The sequence below is a fragment of the Acromyrmex echinatior genome, chromosome 16 (assembly GCF_024713525.1).
Source record: "Acromyrmex echinatior isolate Ae372 chromosome 16, ASM2471352v2, whole genome shotgun sequence".
Lineage (NCBI taxonomy): Eukaryota > Metazoa > Arthropoda > Insecta > Hymenoptera > Formicidae > Acromyrmex > Acromyrmex echinatior.
The window spans coordinates 1263654-1288357 of record NC_141867.1 but is presented as its reverse complement, the minus strand read 5'-3'; the positions used below and the strand labels follow the sequence as shown (position 1 = coordinate 1288357).

Sequence of the window (24704 nt, the reverse complement as noted above, 5' to 3'; positions counted from 1 at the left end):
TTCTCTATATATTACAGAGATATTTATTCTTTTCTACATAAGAGTGATGCAAAATTATGGATATTAAGAACAATATAAAGGCAAGAAACAATAAATGATAAAGGAAGAAAGGAGAAGCAGGGAGCAACAGGACGGTGAAACCGGGAGGCGATTAGACAATACGACGGAAACACTGAGGATGCTGAGGTCTAGCGAGGACGAGTCCTTCTCTTTCGGGGTTTGGGAGCGCCGACAGATGTGCGAGCGCACTGTACACACACACACACACACACACACACACGTAGTTATATCGTTGTGCGCGGGGTCGTGCATCTCATCCTCAGGGGGTGTCGTGCCTGAATGTCCCTGATCTTGTTAAGGACGCAGTGAACCACAAATAGCCGACATCCATTCAAATATCAGCGAGAAATCCAGCTACTTAAGCTACTTCCACATCGCGCAGCCGTCAACCAACAACCCGCTTAAACGACAACTCGATAAATGTCTGCCATGGAATCGCGCTGATTTTCAACGTAAAACGCGCCGGTCGTGTCGATGTAGTGTCGAGTTTATTATAAGAACAAACATATAACGCGCGGTATATTTCGTCACTAATTATTCAAAATCACCAGCTTTATATGTAGAACCTTTTGAACAAGTTAGCATTTAATCATGCTTATCAAGTCTAAATACGTGGCGTCATAAAGGTCTGACTATTTACAGGCGCCAATCTGAGTTGTATTACTCTCTGTGGAACATTTAAAAGCAAAAAATTGTAAATAGTTATTCTTGATCAATCCTTCCCGATGTTCAGACAGACAAATACTATAAATTTACAGCAATCCCATATATTTTTCTTATGAATAACAACTAATTAGCATGTCAATAATACAAAATAAAAATATTAACTCAATCCACTTTTAGATATTGCATAGGACATCAAGAATGCTTGTTAGTCATAATATTTCTTCAATGGCTGAGTGATTTTCGAACTCTAATTTGTCTCGACGCGATATTAGAAGTGAGAGAGTTTAATATGATCTCGTACGGCTTTATTTCTCTATAAAACATACGTAACATGTTCTCCAATGCGGAAAAACCGCGGGATTTGATTTAGGGACACGCCAAAGCAATTACGAATGCACGTTTCACGAGATGTCTTCTCGCGCGCGACCCCTTACGAAGCATAAAAGGTGGTGGAGAGGGCTCGTCAAGAGGGGTAGAGTTTGGCTTTGTGCGGGATCGCGGCGGCGTTGAAGCCGACAAAAGATAAGCTGTTATTTATAACTCGGCTTAAGGACTGCCGCGAAAGGTCGGGATGAGTTTAGGGAAAATAAAATCACTTCGAAATCGCAAATCCGCGCGCATGATGCTCCACATGTCCTCGTCCGCCTGAATAGAATAATGTCACAGAATAAAATAATGCGTAAAAGGATATTTTGTAGGAATCATTCTCTTTTGATGCGTGAATGCAATAAACGCGTACAACATATTCTTAATTTTACTAATAATAAAATATTGTTCCCTAGTTTACGTTAAAAAAAAATTATTTTTTTAATCCTGGGAATACGTAACAGCTAAAAAAATTAAAAAATGATTTAATTTTAGTAATTATTTATTTACTATCAAACTCATTAATATTCTTAGAGAGAGATGCAAACATTAATTTTTAATTCTATATATACAGGTTATATATAATCTCATTACATATTGTTTTTTTTTTCACTTCAGTTAATATGGTTTGCTAATGTTAATTTGTTAAATTTTTTCAATGCATCAAATCCATTTGTATTTCTTTGGTTCTTTCAAACTCTCTATGTCATTCGCTGCTTCCAGCGACTTCGCTATCAACGAGTCATATTTCGATCATCGACGCGGTTCCACTTCAATCAGTACGGTTTGTTAATATTAATTTATTTCAATACATCTCCCCAAGATTTAAATTAAATTCATTTGTTTTTTTTTCGGTTTTTTCAACCCTTCGTTCGTCACTTCGAGCGACTTCGGTATACCAGCGAGCCATATTCTGGTCATCGACGCGGCCATCGATACCACCACCCTCCATATACATATCGCACGGGTGTGCACCGCGAAGCAACAAAGTTCATTCCGCTGCTCTCGCTTCTTCCCTAAAAACGTGCCCCACCCGCTATCCGCTCACCCACTCAACCACCCTTTTCGTTCGCTCCGAGCCATCGGAGCGTAGTCCGAAGATCCGAGCGCAGACGGCGGAGATACCTAAAGATCCGTCTTCGACGTTACGCCGCTGCCGGTGGTTGGGGGTGGCGGACAGGGGCGTCGCCAGTGGGACGCCGCCGCCGGTGGCGGGGGTGGCGGAGACGCAGGGGACCGTGTGGGGGTCGAAGCTACGAGTCTGCAGAGCCGTGCAGCCTCCCTCCTCATCTGACGGGGGTGGATGGTTGGGTGGTGTAGCACCGGCTCCTCGAACTGATCAATACCTGAAACACCGCGAGGTATCGTCCCGCTATTTCCGGTGTCCCAGCGCGGCCGGAAATGAAGGCGTTAAAAATATACTCCAGATAGCACGCGCCGGTATTATATCCTCTCCGGTACAGGTGCCCTCAATAGTGACGGAGAGACCGATCTGCCGGCGAAACGTCTCGAGGACGATGGAGGAACATCGACTGGGATGAGTTGTACTACTAGGAACGACAGGGGTAAAAAGGAGTTGAAGTGAGTAAACGACTTCAATCATTTTATCGGATGTGAAGATTATAGGGAAAACAGATAATTATTCTTCTTCTCTAGTTCTCGTGTAAAAAGGTAGTTTCGATGCTTTACGAAAAACGAATCTTTTTCTGACCAAAATTGAAGCTCATGATGTAATTTCGCAATGCAGCAAAAGAGCATCATTACATTTCGTCTTTAGCTCTGTTAAGTTAATTTCTACAACTTCTATTTCTTTATTTGGTTCTTTAATATTGCTTACAGAATTTAATACTGGAAGGTAATGGATTAATTACTTACTTTGAATATTAAAAACACTATCGTTCAGTGCTGTACTATTTAGTTGTTTCTTAAAATTCTTATTTATTTTACTGATTACAAGCTTGTGACCAATCAGATGATCGTTATTGGAGCGTACTGTACATTCGCGCAGGCGAAGGTTCTTTATCTGCGAAGGCCTGGCCTGATCGACTTTTAATTATAGCTATCTGCTACCTGGTTTGCTGGTGTTGCACAAGGGTGAGCCCAAGGAATCGACGCGCCGAGATGATCGATCCTGAAGCCATTCTCGTGGCTGGAATCTTCATTTCGCGGCGGTTACTGCACCTAACACGAATTCGATATTGCGTGAATATTCACAACCACTATCACGAACCCAATTGTATAGATTAAAGAGCAAGGTACAATCAAAGAAGAGCTTGGTGTTCTCTTATGAAATATATAATTATGAGCAATCGATATATGGAGAATCGATATAGAGAATCGATTTTCAATTACCATATTTATATGGCTATTAGATAATTCAATTATTATTAGGTCATGACTATTATCTGTTATTCTATTTAATCGTAATATCAAAGAATTAAGCAGTCATTATATATCGTGAAAATTATATTACTTTTCTGATGAATAAAAAATGTAACTCAAATGATACTCCACGTGTCAGAAAGCTTCCCCAGCATCTCCCCAAACATTCCGATCTATAAAAAACTTAATGATGTAAATAAGGGAAATTATATCGTTTTCTTGATAAAAACACGATACTTGTTTTTATGATACCATAAAGTCGCACATAAAGGAGGGTTATTCACAAAAAATTGCGGATATCTGTTGAACCAAAGGGCGTGACCATGAGTGCAACGGTGAAACTCCGGATTTGCGAAATCGCGAAGGGGTTGGTTTAGTATCAACAGGTAGAGCTCGTCCTCTTCCCCACCGGATAAGCCCAGGGCTAAGCGCCGGCGCTAGCTAAACCTCTCGCACCCTCCCGAGGGTGTGACCTGCCCTCGCCATTGGCCCGACCGGACGTGTGAAAAAGAGAACGAGTCTGTCCTGCGCGGATAAGGTCTTTTTAAATCCCTCTCTTTGAGGGGTGGAGCCTTAGACCGAGTCTTTTTCACCGCAATCCGAACAAATAATCACGAGTCACTTGCTTCTTCTGCACAAATACGCGGCTGAGGCATCTAAGTGGTCCTTAACTCGTGTAATTGATATTAACTCCTTTAGACGTATTTTTATTCAATCGCATTACGTATACGTCGAAATTCTTCACGTTATAGTCTTATATTTCTACATTGAAATGTCTTTATCATTAATTTATTTCCTACTAAGCAGTTTATTATGTTCCTTATTAACTGTAATAAAGATTTCATTCAAAAATCTTAGCATCTTTCTAAATTATTAGAAATATTATTTTTTCTGACGAACTTCTTCTTCCGAATATCTAAACCATGAATTTAGTGCAATTGAAAATTTGGATTCTTGAAAAAGTAAGAATCTTAAGATTATTCTTTTCCTTTGAATTCAAATAATTTAGTATTTATAGATATTCTTTTCTATAAGTATAAAAGCTTGCAGTCTATGAAAAAACGATCATTAATCACAATATCTGCTTTATTTAGTAATCATGTATACATGGAGAAATAATAAAAAATATAAATATAAATGTGATAAATGTGATAACGAATTCCATTTGATCTAATTTCTATATTGGAAACAGCGGAAAGAAGAAACCGCACGATCTTGTCGGATCGAAAAAAAAAACGATGGAGAAAGATCGTAATGCGGCGACAGCATCGCGAGGGGAGGAAAATATCCGCATGGGTCAGCCGAGAGAGGCTTAGACCACTGAGATGCCCGCTTCAATATCGGCTTTCGGGATACTTGAGATATTTATCTAATGTCTTACATTTTCCACGGCACTGCCCATTCAGATTTCCATTCATGTCTCCTTCGCGGAAAACCTGTTTCTCCGGATCTCGACAGAGCGACCAACGTCAGAGCTCGTTAAAATATCCACGTCTCAATAATTTAGCGATGCTAATACTATAGCGAAAAATTGATGATGTTAAAGCTCGAACAAGTTGCGGATGCACGCAGAAATTTGATCAAAATCAGAGCAAAAATCTTTTAATTAATTAATGAATGTACATTATAAGCATGACATGATTAATATTAAACTGCCATTGAAATTGCTAATTGAACAATAAATACATATAAAACATAGATTTAAGTAGTAAATGAAATAGTTCTCGACGAGACCGACTGCTCGTTGTCGATATGAGCAGAATAGATTAATATCTCGGATGCCATTCATCCTGCTGCGGACAAACCATCATACAATTACAGTGTATTCACCTCTCTATCTTTATCCGATTCTCCTTTTTTCATTCCTTTTGCACGTAATAACGCACTCAACACCTCGACACGGCAGTCTGGTTATCTTACTAGAGATATCGTGCGACGTACCCTGCGTTACTTATCAAAGATAGCTACTAACTCTCAGTGCTTAGTACGGTTCAGAGCACCAGTAGGTTCGGTCATCGATTCGGAGCGAGAGAATTTTCGGTGAGCGATCTTATTCTCTCGTGTAACTCCTCCCGTAACAAAGATTTCGACGTTGGCAATGTACGATCGAGAGACCGTAAATGTCATTTTGGAGGCGAATTGAATTGCAAGAATGTGGGCTATGCGCGATTATTCGACCTGACTCGCGGTGATGAAAAAGAAACATGGAGGAAGGACCAATGAGACGCGGCGTGTTTCTTGCACTGCTAATCACGTGGCTAACAATTCTGTCAATTACGAGGTGCCAAAGCATATGTCCTGACAGGTGTCTGTGCCGCTTTAACGAATTACCCAGAACTATCGAGTGTTCGAAGCAGGGAATACAGATATTTCCCGAAAATATTAGTACTGTGGTGAATATATATGCGATGAATAATACTTCTTTTGTTAGCGATTTTTTAATTTTAAATTTCATTGTAAGATAACAATTCATTGCAGCTTATCGTATATAAAATAAAATAAAATAGTACAGTAATATATAGATAAAAAAAATACGTAAGAATTATGAAAAAGATATGATCAAGATAATTAAACTACTACCAATTCAGATAAATATATTCTTTCAGATGATTGTCTAATAAATAATTTAATTACTAATTAAAATTTGCTTTTTCTGTAATAGGTCGAGCATCTGGATTTGTCAAGTAATCGTATAAGTGAGATCACCAACGAAGTCAATCAGTTGATTGATCTACAGTACTTGAATCTGGCCAAGAATCAGCTCGAATCCTTGCCGAACAATATCGAAGAATTAAGAAAGCTTCGTAGACTAGATCTATCAGACAATCTCATCGCAAATACGGTAGATATTGCTTCCATTAGCCAGCTACCATCCCTGGCAGTTCTATACATCTCAAGGAATCTATTACCTGACTTGAAAGGGCTAACCAGCGAAGTGCTTCATGCAGTGGATGCTGGCCATTGCCGTGTGTATCAAGATAGTCATAAGTGTTATTGAAAATATTTATTATAATATTAGGTGTTGGAATTAATTCGTAGCGTTTTTTAATGAAAGAATGTTATTTATTTCACATGAGCATTAAAAAATACATTAATGAAAGTACTTCCCATCACTTGTAAAACGCTACGAATTAATTCCAACACCTAATAATTTATATAAAGAATTTTTTAAAGGTGATTTTTAAAAAGATATACTGAGAGAAATGATTTTGTTATAGGAACAAATCAAGAGAAAGTAAATATAATATTTCTTTAAAAACGATCGATTTATTACGATTACAAATTAATTTGTCAATGTAACAAATAATTAATAGTATCGCTAGTAAATAAGAGGCTCATATATATATATATATATATATATATATAAATCGTAGATGGTTGTAGGGTCTCAAATCATAAGAAATTGATATGTATGTAGTTTGTTTCTGTTACTAATAATTAGTTGATATAGCAGACTAATAGCAATCACAACAAAATTTGTTGTCACATATCTACCGATTAAATATACTGATGGCTTGCTAAATTAACAAAATCTTTTCTCTCAGTGTATCTATTAAAATATCATATTTGTTTATAAAATCGTTGACATTATAATAACAATTAATTTGAAAAAGAAACGTATTTATGGACATATTTTAATTTAGTAATATATATAATATTTGATATAATATATATTTAATAATACGGAGATTTATCCTTTTTGCATAGAAATATATAGAAAAAATATTTAAAATTCAATAATAAATGCACGTATGTATTAAACTAATAAAAATTTTATTTGTTTTAGGTATAAAAGTATTCAGCAATGAATCCTTGAATGGACTGTCGGCGCTGAATACTCTAAGTCTTGTAGGAAATCCGCTGAAAAGTATTCAAACACCTGTCAGCGAGACATTGCGATGGTTAGATATGTCTGACTGCGCTCTAAATTATCTGAATCCAGACACTTTCGTTGGATTTCCAGAATTAGAGGAGTTACGACTGGTCAATAATCCTACATTAGTGTACAGTACTCGGTAATGAAATTTTATTTGATTATAATTTTAATTTTATATCTAAATTAATCATCGAAAAGAATCGCTTAATAAATTTGATAGTTCTTACTAAATAAAAATAATAATAGGAATTTTACAAATAATATCATACATTACTCGTTTGTAGATATTCGACCCTAGAGCATCTAAAGCTAAAAAAACTGGACGTATCGAGATGTAATCTTGACCGACCTGGTCTTCATGGTTTGCCATCATTAACGCAGGCTCGACTCTCTCACAACACAATTCGTTTACTGCCAGATCGTATTTTCATCAAAAACAGGCAGCTGACGCACTTGTACCTGAATTCGAACAACTTGGCGTTATTGAATGCTAGCACATTTGAAGGTTTGATGAAGCTTCAAGTACTGGATCTGTCTGCGAACAATCTTGGAGAAATTCACAAGCTAGCGTTCAGGGACATCGATCTCAGACTTCTGAATCTTTCCTACAACTCTCTGTACCGATTCCCGTATCTGTCTTCTTTTGTTACGGCATTGGACCTATCCTTCAATCTAATCAATCACTTTAGGGCGAATTCTCTAGAAGACCTATCCAAAATAAAAATTCTGAATTTGAAAGACAATCATCTGCAGTCGTTACCGCGCAGTTTAAATTCGAAGACGTTAAGAATACTAGATGTGCAGAGAAACAGGCTCATCGAGTTACACAATGATAGCTTTGCTGAATTGCCATTATTACAAAAGATCGACTTATCAGGTATATGTTATAATTTATTATTTAATCGTGTTTCTTGCCTCAAAATACGTTTCAGTATTATATATTCTGACTTTTTCGTTTTTTTTTTGTAAAAGTTAAAGAAAAAAATTTTCTTTAATTATTAAGAAGAATCTAAAATTTTCTAATTACATAAATTTTTTAATTAAAAATTTAATTAATCGTTGAAATTTATCGATGCATGATTTCTGAATTTAATCCGAGAATTATTATATTTGAAATAATTGTATTTTTGAAATTGATTTCTTTCTGCATTTTTATTTTGTATAGATCTTAAATCTTTTGCGCTTACGTTTTATGTAATTAATCAATTATTTCGTAGGAAATCGCTTGACGGAGGCGATGGATCCTGACATATTTCAAAACAATTTACATTTAGTCACAATCCGTTTAGAGGATAATCCATGGAGATGCGACTGTATGCAATTGTATGACACCTTCGAGTACTTAATGGAACCCCCGTCCAAAACTGTAAAGTCGACTTTGATCTGCCAAAGTCCGGCGAACGTTTCCGGCTATTCGTGGGAAACCGCATGTTTCAATGAATGGAACACTAATTTATATTATTCTAAAGACAGAACTTGGGGAATGGTAATGATCAGCTTGCTCATTCTAGTCGTTTTGTGTGGCAGCGTGATATCGATTAAGCACACCCTGAAGATAAAGAGAAGAGTCCTTGAGCAGAGACGGCAAATGGAATTAGCAGAAGAGAGAGAACGATTACGACGTTTGCAAAGGAGGTAAAGATGCTTTCGGATTACTAATTATTAAGTTTTCTGTGTATATATGCAAAATGCATTTAAAGATATTTCACTTTGCCTCGCTTAAGTAAAATCAATACGCGCGGCATGCTATTAATGAGCACATAATGACCTTCATTTTATGACGTAATAATAAGCAAAATGAATGTTTGAGTAATTTAATATTCGCGTTATGTTTACAATATTTTTCAACGTAATTAAAATGAATAATTCAGAAAATGTATGCTAGGGAAAGTGGACACATCTACCTGCAACAGATAAGACAGATATCTGTCTAGTAGGTTTACATTACAATTTCGCAAGCTGGTACATTATTCATCTCTTTAAAAGTGATATCAGAGAGTGCGTTACTCATACCGACGTATAATTATATGTTTTTAATTTAGCAGAATTTTTAATAAATATAAATCGCAAAATTTTTCGAATTATCAATCTTCAAATTAATCAAATGTATTATAGAATAAATGTGTACTACACAAGAATTTTTATAATTAATCTTTCAACATTTAAATTACGCTACAGATAATATATCATTCCTAGCTACAATAGCGCGATGAAATCAAACAAAAGCTCTATTTTATCGTACTTTCAGGAATCAGCGTTTGGAGGAAGAAATAGAGGCATTGGAGGCTCCAGAGGAAATCAGAATTAATCCTTTAGAATTAGCCGGTCCACCTAGTTATGAGGAAGCAGTCCAGATGCAAAGACTAGTTCATTCCATGGATGCTTTAAACGAGATTTCCATTGAAAATGGCACTTTGCGTTCCATAAATTCTATGGATAATCTACGAATAAAGAAAAGACGTACGAGGAGACCTCGAAAACGGACTCAGAGCGAAGATGATCTACTGAGACGGGAAGAACGCCGGCAGGAACGAATCAGAAGAGAGAGGAATAATTCCAGTGGTAACATATGTGACACGAGTCAACTGCATAATAGGAATCCTAGAACTTCCTCAACGCGCAGAGCCAGGAGGCATAGCATTGTGGACGAGACTCTCGAGTCCAGCAGTAGCAAGGACAGGCCAAGGCCGCAGACGCCTACCTCGAAGAAGAGAAAGAGAAGACATGTGCTTAGAAACGAGCCTGTGACCGACGATGAAGATTCCGACGTCCAGGTAATGAATTCGAATCGTTCCATTGTCATCAAGGAACTCAAACGAGAGCCCAAGAGTGGCTACAGAGAATCGTTTATGGAACGCGAGTCTTAAATTATTTCCATTTGTGAATTGTTCCAAAACATATAATAAAACTTTCTTGATGTTTTAATAAAAATTTAATAAAAATATAAGAAAAAAAAAGATAGCAGTGTAGATTTTTAATATTCTCTCATCGCGTTTATAAATCGGCTGGAAGCACAATTAATATTACATCGTACACTTTGCGGAATATGGGACTTCGTAATTTTAAAACTTATTCTTCTGATGCAAAAGTCATTTTTCTACGATCCAAATCAACGCTAAATCAACAAGGTGGATACGGATCCATGATAACACATGTTAGTTTGCGCGATAATATTACGGCGGTTTTATCTTGCCAAACCGGTTTTTTCCCTTGTGTTAAATACACATATTGCCTAAGGAAGATTAGTAATCAAGGAAATGACAAATGAGTCGGCTGGCCAATAGTAAAAGGTTTACTCCGAAGAAGAGCAAAAGTACAAGCGTCTTCTTGGAACACTGTCTCTTCTATAGAGATTCTAGCTATAATAACGTCAGATTACCGGTTTGAATGTAGCGAAGACACGTCGATCTCGAATTACGGTAATTTCTTGTCAGTCTAAAAAAAATTAAGATATTTCAAGATTATAGTTATGAACTAATCATTCATCATATTAATATATCATTAATATATCATATTAATATATCATATTAATATATCATTTACGAAAAGAATAAGAAGCGGTAAATACGCTAATATTTATAAATTGTAAATAATTGGATTATTAAATGTCTAGTACAAATTCTCAGTAATATCCCAATAATCATTACATTGCATAGTGGGCGTTTCGCGTGCGATTTTATCGACTGTATTTTGTGTGGATTTGGTTATTTATTAAGAAAGGATGTAAAAATATTTAAGACTTATAAATTTTCATTTAGTTTACACGATCTAAATTTATGAACAGATATTAAAGTAATATTTATACGTACATGTGAAGGACATTGACATGAAAAGTTATGAAATATATTTTATATTTCTTCATTACTTATACTTCATTTTTTATGCGAATATTGATAATCAACGTGATTTATGTCGCTTTCTTTAGACGCAAAATGTCATCAAGTAATAATTATGTAACAGATAAATGTATATAAAATCATAATATTAGTGACGTGTTCGAGAATATGAGAACAAAGCGAGGCCAAAGATTATCCATGACGCACGATTAAAGTACATGATGGATCAACAAAATAACACTCTCTTTTATTGATAGGCTGAACATATAAATAAAGTCTTCACTGAGCTCCTTACTTTATCGCTAAGTTAAATCTGACAATGTGCGTTATCGTTGGGACAAGTTTCGATCTAACGGGGTTCGCGCTACCTTAAAATTAAATCATATACGGCTTAACAGCATTCGACACATTTTGACTTAAAGAATCGTATGTAAGGAATAATAGTCAATAGTATGGATAATATGATAACGCATTGCGCATGTCACGCCGTGCGATCGCCGTGCGCACAGCTACATGACGCGTCCATTTAACTGATAATCACGCAATCATGGAGGATGGAGTGCCGTCACACGCATACATGAAATTTGTCTCTTAATTTGCATCGTATGCAACGAATAAATACATTAATGCACATGAAAATACGAGTCACTGCCTTTCTGAAACGTGTGCCTCTAAGGTCGCGAGGAGATCGCGTCCGCTACAAGAACAGTAATAACGTGATAACAAGATATTACGTATATATTTTCTCTCACGTGAATAATAGGTCTACAATGTTAACAGTATTGTTCAAACGTTCAAACTCTGTAGCTCCGTACCAAAAGCTGTTCCAAAGGTCATTATTCATAATTGGCAAACTCTTCTCATTGAATTATAATACAAATTCCTCCGTGTTCCAAATCGCGTATAAACGTTTCGTACGTAAAACGCTAACAATTCACTCTAAAAATTACGAGGTACGCGTTGGCAAACAATCTGTGATTTGATCGAAAGACGGCGTAAGGCCGACGGTTTCATTAATCTTCGATGGTTCGTGCGTAAAAAAATATGGCAGAACTGGAATGCTCATCGATGCCTGACATACGGCGAACATTTCGTCGATCCTCGATTAATCTAAGGATCCTCGCGATGCGATCTCGCGTGATAATGAATACCGTTAAATTCTCAATGTTTTGGTGCTCGTAGGACACGCGAGTCTCTTTAGGAAGACTGACTAGTGTACTATAGTGTTAACTTCGAACATTGCTCCATTCGCTATACTCACTCCTACACGTATAGCATAAATGCGGATGTCCAAAATATCGCTCATTTTCACCCAATTAAATTAAAAAGAAAAGACAATTGCGTTGATAAGAATTATATTATATAAGCGATAAAAATTGCAAGATTTCGACAATGGATCTTTAAACAGTAAATTTTTATTTATTCTTTATTCCTTAATATTAGAAATATCAAAGGGTCATTTTATTGGCCGTTTTTATTTCTTAGATTTTTAACATTACAATCTTATTTAAAAAAAGATTCCTGAATTTTCTTGATTCGTTAAAATCTGAAACATTTTTCACCATTTTTTATAGTAATTTATTTGCTTGATCCATTTAGTGAATATAAAACTTCTAATGTTAAAAAGTAAATAAATTCATTTATTTACTTCGCTCATATGTATACAAATTTTCAAATTAAAATTTATGATTTTACGAGATTTTCTTATGAATAGTTAAACACAATGAATGATATGGTTATAAATATATAAAAAATAATACGCAATATCTTTCCAAAGGACATCCTGCACAGAATATAGTTTTAGCAAATATAACATATAGCATTTCGTGCATCCAATTATTCAATATTCAGAAACATGGCCTGAGGTTACAAACTGTTCCTCAGTCACCTTTCGCACACTTTCAGCTTCCTGCCGAAAACAATAGCCATCTCCTAGCCACTGTCGTATATGGTCTTTGACTCGGTAATCTTTCTTTATCACGAAAATCCATCACGAGGAGTCAAATCGTGTGCAGCCCTAGGAACAACAATGTTATTATAAATCACATCTGTACGTCGCATTCTTTAAAAAAACTTTCTCCTTCATTTCCACACATATTTGTCTTTCGATTTCTGTTCGACAGACGAGTATGTCGATCGGTCGATATAACGTCCGTTATTTCTCGTAGATTCTCTTCCCAGGACACTGCTTCATGGCGTCTTGACTAGATTCTCACCAGCCATTGTTCGTGTAATGAGTATAGGCGTCTTTGGCACACTGTCGGGAATCTCCTGCAAAGTGATCTTCACTCTTTGGGCCCCTGGACTGAGCGGTGGTCCATTGGGCTCTGGAAAATGCGTCGTCGGTCCATTGGTCGTCGCCGAAGTAGAGGGTTGCGGATTCCTATCCTCCAGGAAGTTTTTCTTCAAGGAATTTATGTCCACACGAGGTCTCTCCTCTCTCACCTCATCATCTTGTGAAATTGCATTTTCGTCCTGTAAAAGTTGCTTCCTAGGCGGCTTTATGAGTTCTGAATGATCAACAGTGCCATTGAGACGCGGCGGTTCTCGCGTTTGATAGTCGTCATCGTGGATGACATGGATATCATCAATTTTCGCATCGTCACCAGCAGATTTGACTTTCACGAGAGGATCACTTTCGAGTTCCGTTACGTAGGGTGTGTTTTCTTCCTTCTTCGGTTGAGTTGAATTTTCACCGTGTTCTAAAAGAGACTTCTGTATCTCCTTCATCTCAGTGCCGGTTTCTACATCGCGTGACTTCCTCTTTTTACATATATCGCCTCTGTACGCGGCGAAACCGATCAACGCTACCACTATGGCGAGTAAAACCGCTAGAACGACATACGAGCCCATGCCTTTCTTGGATTGCTTAGGTGAAGATACTGCTTGTTCGTTGTTACTTCTATCCATCATACTATCAGATTTAGAATCATCGACTATATCAGAAGATGCTAGCACTACGTCGTTCGTGTTAAGATTAGGTAGTATGACCTTTGTGGTAACCTCGGTGGATTTTTCATTACCGGCTTCAACTGAATAGCTTTTATCAGACACGATTGTCTCCTCAGTGGCCAGATTAGTAGTCGATACATGTATAAATTCCTCCTCTTCAAGATTTGGCTCTTTAGTCGTCGACGTAGTCACAGAAGTTCCAAATCCAAAAAGCGTATTCAAGAAGCCTGCTCCCGTGGCAAAAAATCCCTCACTAGTATCTACCTTCTCAGTCTCCTCCTCATCGTAATGCGTTCCAGTAGCACCAGATCCTTCGCCGGAACTTTCATCTCCATCGCCCGAACCTGCAGTTGGATAAAACAAGACATCCTTAATGTTCTTCTTTTGCGACATCTCAGTCGTGGATATTTGTTCCTTTTTATCTTCATTGTCAAAGAAAATTTCTTCATCTTCCGTGCTATGTTGTAAAGAATTCATTGTTGTGCCAGTAGTGACCTCCACGGTTATTTTCGAGGTGGAAGATTCTATCGTGGATTCTATCAACACGGTCGGGAAAGGCGTTTCAACTTCTGATTCTTTCGGTTTTTCCGATGTGCTGTTTTTATTTTCTATGTCTTCCTCTTCTTCTTCTTCTTCTTCCTCTTCATTGAATCCATCCAACACGTCTCCGGATCCTAAATCCGATTCTCCAGATCCTTCCGCTTGGTCGTTTTGCATTTCCCGATCCTGCTCTTCGAAGTTACAAATGATCATCGCGCTTGGTTTCATCAGCGACGTGCCCTTCATGTTGCCGGGACCCGCGCACACGACTTTCTTCGACACCGTCACGCCCCTCTGTACGATAAGATCGCGGACTTTGAGGGTGGCGCAGTTGCACTCGAGCGGATTACCATGAATATCTAGATGCTTAAGATTTTTTAAACGCGCCAGTGCAGGTGGCAGTTGTCGGATGACATTCCTCCGCAAGTTTAAACTTCGCAGATGGATCAGACCCTCCAGGGAAGCTAAATCGAGGTATTCGATGCGATTATCCCCAAGATTGAGAGATTTCAAGTCGTTTAAAGTTCGAAAACTTCCTGGTTCGATCTTCTTCAGATCGCCATCGGACAGGTCAAGATGCCTAAGGCTAGTCAAATTGTCAAAGAGGCCAGGAATTAAAATGTCTTGTGCGACCGGAGCACTCAAAGTCTCCAGACCATGCGTCTCGACGTCCTTGAGGTCTTTCAGTTGGTCGCACCATGCTGTGGTGCTGTTCTTCAGCTTGCAGAGCCCGTGGGTCCATCCCGAATGATACAAAAGGATCAGGAGGAACGATAGCAAAGGTGCTGCCTGCATCTTTCAATCTGATTTATCTGCAACAAAAAATCGTATATGGATACATCTCTCAATAATATGTCATATATGTGTTTGTAAGTTTTGTTACGCGTCAGTTTTATTGAATATTTATAAAAGAATCAAATACCTCGCGTACGTAGAAGATGAATGGATTATGTAATTCGCCGTGTCAAGAACAAGCATAGCGGGGCATTCGTAATGATGATTATTAATATTTTCAAATGTTAACTCTGTGCATTGTAGATTCGAAGTGAACGTTACATACCGAGATGTCCAACGCGGTCGACCACCGAAAGGAGGTCAACGTGATGGGTAGAGAAGTGGACTTTTAAGAGCTAAATTGGACACGCACCGTGTAACTAAAGATACCAAAAATAAGCAATTATCAGAAAGCACGATATACGGTGTGTCCAATAATGAAGCATTACTCATCGCTTACCGTTTTCCTGTATAACATATTAACGTTTCGTAATAGTAAGCGAACGTATTGCTCATTATTGCTATTACGTTGTACTTTGTAATATCCTGTAGTCGCATACACGAAAGATCGTAATTTTCACGGTCTATACAAGCAGACCGTGAAGGAAAGTAATGAAAGTAAAACGTCCCGGCTGGCTTAACACAGCAATAATTATCTAATGCCTGTAATTAGTACACACGCCCAGCCTGACGGTAATTACCACCGTTGTAACACCTGCAAAACATCCAAGTCGATTCTAGTCGCGCGTGATACATTCGATACTCAATTATATCAGCCAAGCTGAAAAGCGATGGCCAAGCGCTGATAAACCCGATGATCCAGGCAATCCTTATCAGCGTATTATCATTGCCTCAGCAATCGTCAATGTGGGGCTGCAGATAAGAGGCGGTACAGTTTGTACGATAAAGTAAGAGTTAACTCATGAGAAAGTATTATGATCATTAGAATCTTAATACATATATTTCTTAATACGTAATAGTTGCTATATAACTCGTACATTGTGTACATTTGGCACGCAGATCATTATATATTATATATTATACTATATATATAGACAGAGATAAACTATTTTTATAATATAACGATGTGCGATTACGTGCATTATGCACCCAGATACTTTTCAGTACAGCTCAAATATTTTTACATTTATCAACCAATGCATCGCACGTTATTGTATCATAAAAAATTAATTTAATCTTTTTCTTTTACATAAAAGTAGTATTAAAGTAGTATTAAATTTTATTCGTTGTATAAAATGCATACATTCCGAAATTCGAAAGAACATAAAATACGCTTACGAGCGCTTTCCAATTTACTGACTATAATTGAAAAAATATTCTCCTTTAATCAATATATTGTGCAATAATTATATGCAGGTAACAAAATGTGAACGTCAAAGTTCCGCGTATACTAAGATAGCCGTTCTATGATAGCCGTTCTGTAAGTAATCATTTAAAGCGAGGATCGTCGGGTTGAATGAAGAAAATTTATAGGTCGGATAAACCTCTTTTTCCATCAAATACCTCTTTGAACCGTTAAACCGCTATGACCGGCGTCCTATACATAGAAAGGCACAGGGCGAGCAGTTTCGGCATGTCATTTGCATTATTTTGCATACTGTCCACGGTGTTGGCATAACAGTGACGTCATTTCCATCTATAAACAGCGGGTAAAAGAAGGAAAGAAAGGCGATGGTTCACGCGCCGTGATCGCGCAACGACGTGCATTGAACTCGCATGACCGATCGTAATCACGTTAATTGGTCGGCTGCATACGCAATTCGACTTGGGTGCATTTCTTGCGCGTTAATAAGTTAATAACTCTGGGACCGCGGGATTGAAATAAATATCCCTCACTATCAATGAGATAAGACAAATAATGGGTTCCATTGTGCTTGTTAATCATATCGATAAGCTGATACCGATATTTCTCGATATTACGTAACCAACGGACTGCGTCCGGATTGAAATCGCACTCTCACCTTTCACGATCAACAGCGTAATTATTGAAAAAAATTAGTAAGGCAAATTAGATTAGTATTATGAAACACATATTTCAAAAATATAATATTATGTAAATGATTAGTTTACCAGATAAGCAATAACAAAAAGTGAAATACTAAAATAGAAAGAGATTACGTATAATTTCGACCTCGAAAAAACGTCTAGGAATTTATTATATAAAAATGTTAAGTTTTTCCGTTTCTCAATTTTTATCGTTTCAACAAAATAAAAATTCGATAGAAGACGCGAAATTTCACGCGGACTATTTTTTATGTTAAGGATCGCGAATTATACTTTTTGCACGTAAACTGGATTTTTAACAAGAAATCTAAAGCACAGTTTCATAATTTTATCAGAACATTTTCCGGCTTAATTTCTGAATGGACGTACATCTATGCACGTATATCCGTGCAATGTAAAATATATTTCACGCGATCTCGTGAGTGGAGGCAGGTCATGGCCAATGGATTCGAGATCTCGGGGGACGATCTGCTATCCCGCGCTTCGGAGATCCACAATTTGTGTAACCAATACATATGTGTGTGAGATTTGCAAAGAACTACTTCCTGTCATTCTACGAACGGGCACTTCGCATGAAAATGATATCTCGTACAAATGCCGCAGCGCATAATGACGTGAAAGCTTATTCAAAGCTTAACACAAATCTTGGTTCGTTATAGGAAGAGAAGTTCACATGTTTATATAATCAAAAATAACGATGACAAAGAGTTATATTCTTTGACAAGAGATGTTGTTTAAAGTTTACGTCAACGCATTTACGTTTTGCGAAAGGCACTGATGATGCTAATTGATATAGATATAAATATGGTAGCTGATTACAGAAAGTCGATCAGTAAAATGATAGGTATATCAATTTGATTCTCTACTGCAGCAGTAAAATTTCATTTCATCACTTTTAATTATCACAATAAATCATTATCATTGAGCAGATACTAATCACAATCGTGATGAAATATTATTATTATGGTGAAGAGAAATTAGCCTCGTCTCTATTTGTGATGCGATCGATGATATCTTAATCGGTCACTTACAACTCGTTTGCTCAGATGTGGTTTCGGCAACACCGTGCTCTCGAGGGCATCTGCAACACACACGAAACAGGCGAATAAATTCCCGCGTTCTGGTCTTTGATTCGGTGCGATTCAACACTAGAGAGACATTGACGTATCGATAAGCTTAATGATTGTCCGATGAAAGAAATGTTTAATAGAATTTAATGAAAATAAATTACGATAGTTGGCATAAAAAAACAAATGACGAACTAATTCGTGATGATCAATCAGGAATCTTCTCTAATGCACGAGTTAAATTCTAATTCAACGCTTTTTCTGCGCTCTTTCGTTCATTCCTCCGTTACTTACGCAGCATTTGTCTCTCGAGTGGCGCGTGTAATATCGCATGTTTTATCGCGAGCATGAGTGTTCTCGAATGTGCAAGACATGGAAAGTTGTTTGTGACGATTCTCGCGGTGTAACCGTGTAACCGCAGTATCATTTCGCGAGGAATTTCGCGCGTTCGCATTCTCGTGTATGTATCTAGAGATCCTTAAGAGATTGGACACCGTACATTTACTTCGCCAAATGGTACTTTGATATTTTTCAGAACCTGTTTAAGATCAAATGAGATAGATTATGCACAGAACAGAATAAGGTATCCATTCTCATCCTATTTCAAACAGGTTTCTGAAAAATACAAAGTATGGCAAATCCATCAGAAATTGCTTAAACGGTGTTCAATCACTTGCTTGAGGATTTCTACGCTTACCTATTTACCTATCCACCATTGCTCGGCCAAGCGTTAAATCGTTCGTCCCGGATTTTCTCCGCGATGGTTACACTTTCGTTCTCGTTTCCTCTCGTTGCGCAAGATTCGTCTCGCGAATTTTTCCCATCCTGTTCCCTGTCTATACAGCGCGCTGCTGACTCACTTTCCGACATGAGAGTTCTAGTCCTTGACTTTCCAGCCCTGGATCGTCGCAGCGTGATTATACCGCAGTTGTAATTATTATGACAAGTGTGTGTGCGCGTGTTTCCCTTCCCTCTATATTATTTCTTTTATGGCCCGCATCTTACTCGGTTTCATAATCGCGCCATTGCAAAATGTTTCGCGTGTGCTAGATTTGGCACGCCGTTTCTCGGGTTGTAAGAGGCAACGTCGATTACGTCGCTCGATGTCGTGACATTACGTACGTTAATGAGGCTTATCGTTATCGACGAGTATGATTTCTTCGTTTTAATTGGCTGTCTGCGTAGATAATAATACACTACGTGCAGTGAATTACGAATAATTAAATTGAAACGACTTGAAGATTCTTTTTACTAACATAGATTCTGAAGAAGTCTCAATGAAAGACGTAATCGAGACTAGAACTTCTAGTCGCTCACCGAGATTAAATGAGTTCTGCGATTTCAAAAAATTTTATTAATTACTTAATTATTTAAATATTTCTTTATAATTATTTAAAGACTGCAACTTTCTTTCTTTAGCGCTTTCTAATAGTCTCTAAAATATTTTACAAAGTCGAATTCATATTTAAAAGACATTTTGCAATAGTAAATACTTTGTATACGACCGATGAAGCGCTCTTGCGCGAATTCAGCAGAAAATTCGGAACGAGTGATGCACTGAGCACGTATGCCTGGTTTGGTCACGCGGCTCGCTTTTTGCCGACTCCGTTCTTAACGGTACCGACACGTCCTCGTGGTCCAGTTCATCACGTGTTTTCAGAGGAGCCCGGCGATTCGAGGAGTCATCCCGGGAGGTCGTACACCTTCGTACGGGAGGAAGTTAAAAGAGGCTGCGGAAACATCGGTTGCTTCACTCCAGCGATTTGTATTTTAATACGTCCGTCTGTTGGCCCTGGTCACGCGATCCTTATTTATTCTAATTTAGTCTCATTAACTCGTGTGAAAGCACAGCTGCGACGCAAGGATATCGATATCCCATTGTATTCTCGTCGATGTTTTTGCGTAGCAATTAATGCATTTCCCATCAGATTTATCGGAACTTCGGTTATTAATTAATTTATTAATTTTTGTTGATGAATTTGCTGTCTAAGAATTAGCTTTAAAAGCGAACCTAATAATGTATAATTATAAATAAACAGCTTTTCCCTTGTCCTTGCATCGTATATGTATAAAAATGTGATTAATCATTCGCCTATGAATGGACTATTATTAATGACCTAATATCGTATTATTACTGTTAACGAACTCTCTTCTGTGATAAAACGCGTATCGTTTGGAATAATACTCGCGCACAACGGCATTCCATTCTGACCGATCAAAGTGTTTTATACTTCGATGAATTAACCTACACCTACATTTAATTTCGTTTCTTAAAAGGGACAAGAGTCGCGAACTTATAAATCATTACATAAATATGCAAAGAAATGGCAAGTATCAATCTATCATAATGCTAATACGATTTTATTGATGATTTTTCTATTAGTTCTCTCCTGTTTCTTTTTATAATTCATAATATTATGTCATTTAAAAAGTATCCGCGGTTTTTTGTTCAATTTTTGAATGAAAAAACCGCGGATACTTTTTAAATGACCCAATACATTCCCGTGTCTGCAGATTAATTTATGAAATCATTCTATTATCATTCACAACCAATGTGCGTAAGTAACCAACGTCATCGATCGATTATAAATTGAACTTTGATCGTGAAGTTGATGGTATACTTTGTCCGTTAAAATAATAGAACTCATCGAAGATGTTCCAATTAGAAAAATAGCGATACAATAATTAATTTTTAGATTATGGATTATACACTTTTATGACTTTTTGATAAATTTGTATTTTTTTCTAGTAATTGATTATTTTTGTAAGGGAAAATTTTTTAGAAAAATTTGTATGGAAAAAGAAAGATAATTTATTATATAATCTAAAAGTAGAATACGAGTTTGGAGAAAACAATGAAAATGCGAACGTTACTTTAGAGTACAAAAAACAGGGTATTGAAGGCACGAGATACCTACGTTTACGTTTTGAGCACTTCTCAATCTTGTTGACTGCCTAAAACTACATTTAGACTGACCCTCGACAATGCTTGCCAAGAATTTCTAACCGGATTAAATTTGCAGTTTTGTTGATCAATAAACAGTCCAAATTTCGCTATTAGAAATTTATTTACATCGATAATAAACAAAGAAAAGCTAGTTAGCGTAAACTTGTCTTAACACTTGTATGTAAACAGGAAGAGTATGGAGCCTTGGTTTTGAAGAAATTGGAAATATTCCGCGAAGAATTCCGTTAAAAACTCTAAAGTCACGCATGATTGAAAATATGTAAGTCATCGGATAGACGGTAGTAACGCGGGCAGTGTAAATGAAATGTTAATTGGTTTCGGAGCACGCGTATGCACATTTCGCAACATTGTTACCTATTAGTAGATATCTAAAATGTGTTACGTATTTAGAAACATATTACTCTTCCGGGATTACTTTTTTGTGGCTAATATTACTTTCTACGAGTCTCATTTTTTTGTAAATGATATTTCTTCTTGCCATTATGAATGAAATGAAAAGTCTAAATTACGATGGAAAGTTATCTCATAAATTATTGTTTATTATACTAAAATGTAATTTGTGTTGTTACATGGAATATACGTAATTTCTTCTTTCCACCTCTCTTCATTAACTCTTTCCTCACAAATTGTAAGAGCTTAATAAAGACCGCAAAATAGAAAACGAATAACAGATTAAATACTAAAGAAATAATGATTTTGCTGAAATATTTAACAATTCAGATACAGATTTAAAAATAATTGTGTTATGTCATCAAAATAATTATATGTGAAATTTAAGCATGATGGACAATGCAAAAAAATTGACATTCTAGCAGCTTGAACTACATAATTATTTTGATAGTCCAACAAAATTTGTTTTAAATTTGTATGCAAATATTGTAAATTTTTAAATATTTAGATAGATATCTAGTTATCTCTTTACAGATACTTTAACACAAAATTTTTTGTAAAAGTAACAATGTGTGATGATGCATGGAGACCACACAGTCCGTCTTTCTCCCATAAATAACAGCCAAAGTATCGATATCAGGCATTCATGCGAAAAGATTAGCAAGCCGCAACGTGCCAAGAGATCACGCTGGAAGCCAGCGTTAGAATAGGATAGGTCAATCAACCCGAGTAATCGCGAATAACAAGATTCGCGTTGCTAATAAGTTCGTCTATAAGATTGCCTATGACCGGCTCAATTAGTGCCGATCGATCGATTTGCGCGCTAGATGCGAAACATGATTGCTGTCAATTCGCATAAACTTCAAGAAGCGATTGCAAAAGGACAACAGAATTCAGACGACGACGGGGCAATGGCCATCGATGACAGAACTGGATGCTGAAACAGGACTTGAAATTATTGATCTTGAAGCAAGTACACTCTTACATATCGACATTTCTATTTATTCCGCGTTATCTGAGATCCCTCGTCGCGCCTTTTGCTTTTCCCTCTCGAAGAGGGTAATAAATAAGCAGAAATAATATTTGTAGAGACGGAAACTGCCGTTCTTCCAATAATTTAAAGAAAAATATATATCTCTCTTGTTTCTCTACCTAATATAAAAATAAAAAACCTTTTTATATTTAAGGCACAAGCGAATCGTTCTAGTTTTCATGACAATTTCCTAACCAAAATGTTATCCGATTGCTATGTCGTTTGCCGTAATTTTTCATAAATTATCGACAGTTAGCAACAGTTTTTATTATGTTAACGAAACAAAAACAGTCACATGAGTGATTCAAGATTAACATCGTGCAAGGACCACATGTGACCCTGCCTGAAATAATATTCATTGCCTGCCAATGGAGGCAATTAGGAACAATATCATCGTACTGACATACATTTCGCGACGAGACGGCAGGCACGATCGTCCCAGGCGTTGCTCAAAAGCCAATTCAGACGAAACGGCATTTCTAACGTGTTTTCTAACAAGTTGTTATACCAGTCGTTGAATACGCTTCGGTACTAGTTATAACAGTCTCCTAATATGGTGTCCTGTCAAACGCCGAGGTCGCAATGCGATGTTCGTTGATTGCAACAAAATTTAACTTACAATCTGTGTCAGAGAAATCAAGTGAGCATTTAAAAAATATTAAATATCAAATTTTAAAGTTCTGAAAGTCCATAGAAAATTTCTGCGTTATTTTGTTTCAAGTTTCCTGTGGAATTGTTGATTTCATCGCATTAATCATTACTTTTATGCTCAATACTTTTGTAATACTTTAACATGTTTATCTTTCAAATCAATCAACAATACACTTTGCTCAACTTATCCGCAACGTTTCAAATGTGATTAATCGACTTTATAAATCGTATCTGTTTAGTATTTAAATTAGAACGAACACAACTGAGAGATTTTAATTTTAGAAGTATAATACATATGCGTATTCACAATTAAATACCAAGAAAAAGATATTCTCGCGGATTATCCTTCGCGAAATGCCTTACAGGAGAAAATGGAGTTTTATTGACATATAAAGATTCTAGTCGGCTTTCATCCATTATGCGTAACTGTTAGAGAAAATAGACTTCTCGGATTTTAAAAATATCTAGTTTCATTCAACATTAATAAAATGTTTCAGTTGGAAAAAATAATATTTAAATAAATTTAAAAATGAAAAAAAAAATAAAATTGCTATGTAAAACAAGCTCTGCACATAAGCCTTTTATTAAAAAATAAAAAAAAAATATATCAAGTATAGAGCTACCTTTTTTTAGAGTGTATTATGTAAATATAGTATTTATAAGTTTCGCTATTAAAAAAGAAACGCAATAGCAAAAGCTTCAATAATAGATTCAAGTTTTTACAGATAAATTATTAATTCTGAGTTTTTATTTTTTTTCATTAACTACCATTTTTTTTTAATTTATTCTACCCATATAGAAAGCATTCCACGTTCTCGGGCACTTTTGAGACATCGTCATTTTTAATTTTTCTTTTTTTAATTTGCTGACGTATTCTACAGATAAAAATATGAGACATGTGTTTCGCGAAAAAAAATTTTTTTTGTGAAGTTATTCACACTTATAAGTTACAAAAATTCATAAATAATGTCGCTCATACGAACATTCAAATTTATTATATCATCGAAACCATTAGTCGTATAAAAAAAAGCAAGAGACCAATTTTAAAGAAAAATTGTTCTATAGGTTATTTTTAATTTATCATTTTCATATAAATAAATCATTTTCCATTTGTTTA

General features: G+C 36.4%; 2 protein-coding genes across 6 annotated transcripts in view; one reads left to right on the top strand and one right to left on the bottom strand.

Moving 5' to 3' along the window:
• Positions 1–1772: 1772 nt before the first annotated feature.
• Positions 1773–10308, top strand: LOC105145088 (uncharacterized). Its single transcript, XM_011054436.2, has 6 exons — positions 1773–5867; positions 6137–6440; positions 7262–7490; positions 7636–8228; positions 8569–8986; positions 9600–10308. The coding sequence occupies exons 1-6, from the start codon at positions 5679–5681 to the stop codon at positions 10216–10218; spliced, it is 2352 nt and encodes a 783-aa protein (XP_011052738.1). The 5' UTR covers positions 1773–5678; the 3' UTR covers positions 10219–10308.
• A 1105-nt stretch (positions 10309–11413) lies between these two features.
• wdp (Leucine rich repeat protein windpipe) overlaps positions 11414–24704 on the bottom strand; it is a 75320-nt gene continuing 62029 nt past the window's right edge. For 2 of the 5 annotated variants that reach the window (XM_087414846.1, XM_011054437.2), the window contains exons 2-3: positions 18510–18559; positions 11414–15491 (exon numbers count right to left, since the gene is read on the bottom strand). In XM_087414846.1, coding sequence (XP_087270972.1) covers positions 13378–15474 — 2097 coding nt within the window. In that variant the 5' untranslated portion in view covers positions 15475–15491; positions 18510–18559 and the 3' untranslated portion in view covers positions 11414–13377. Of the gene's footprint in view, positions 15492–15739; positions 16950–18509; positions 18560–24704 lie in introns of those variants that run through there. The other 3 variants (XM_087414847.1, XM_011054438.2, XM_011054439.2) reach the window with 2 other exon arrangements.

Excerpts from the sequence above, each read along its gene's own strand:
- LOC105145088 (XM_011054436.2), top strand. The coding sequence starts at position 5,679 with ATGGAGGAAGGACCAATGAGACGCGGCGTGTTTCTTGCACTGCTAATC. Across the intron at positions 7,491-7,635 it reads ACATTAGTGTACAGTACTCG|ATATTCGACCCTAGAGCATC; the intron begins GTAATGAAATTT and ends ACTCGTTTGTAG. Across the intron at positions 8,229-8,568 it reads ACAAAAGATCGACTTATCAG|GAAATCGCTTGACGGAGGCG; the intron begins GTATATGTTATA and ends ATTATTTCGTAG.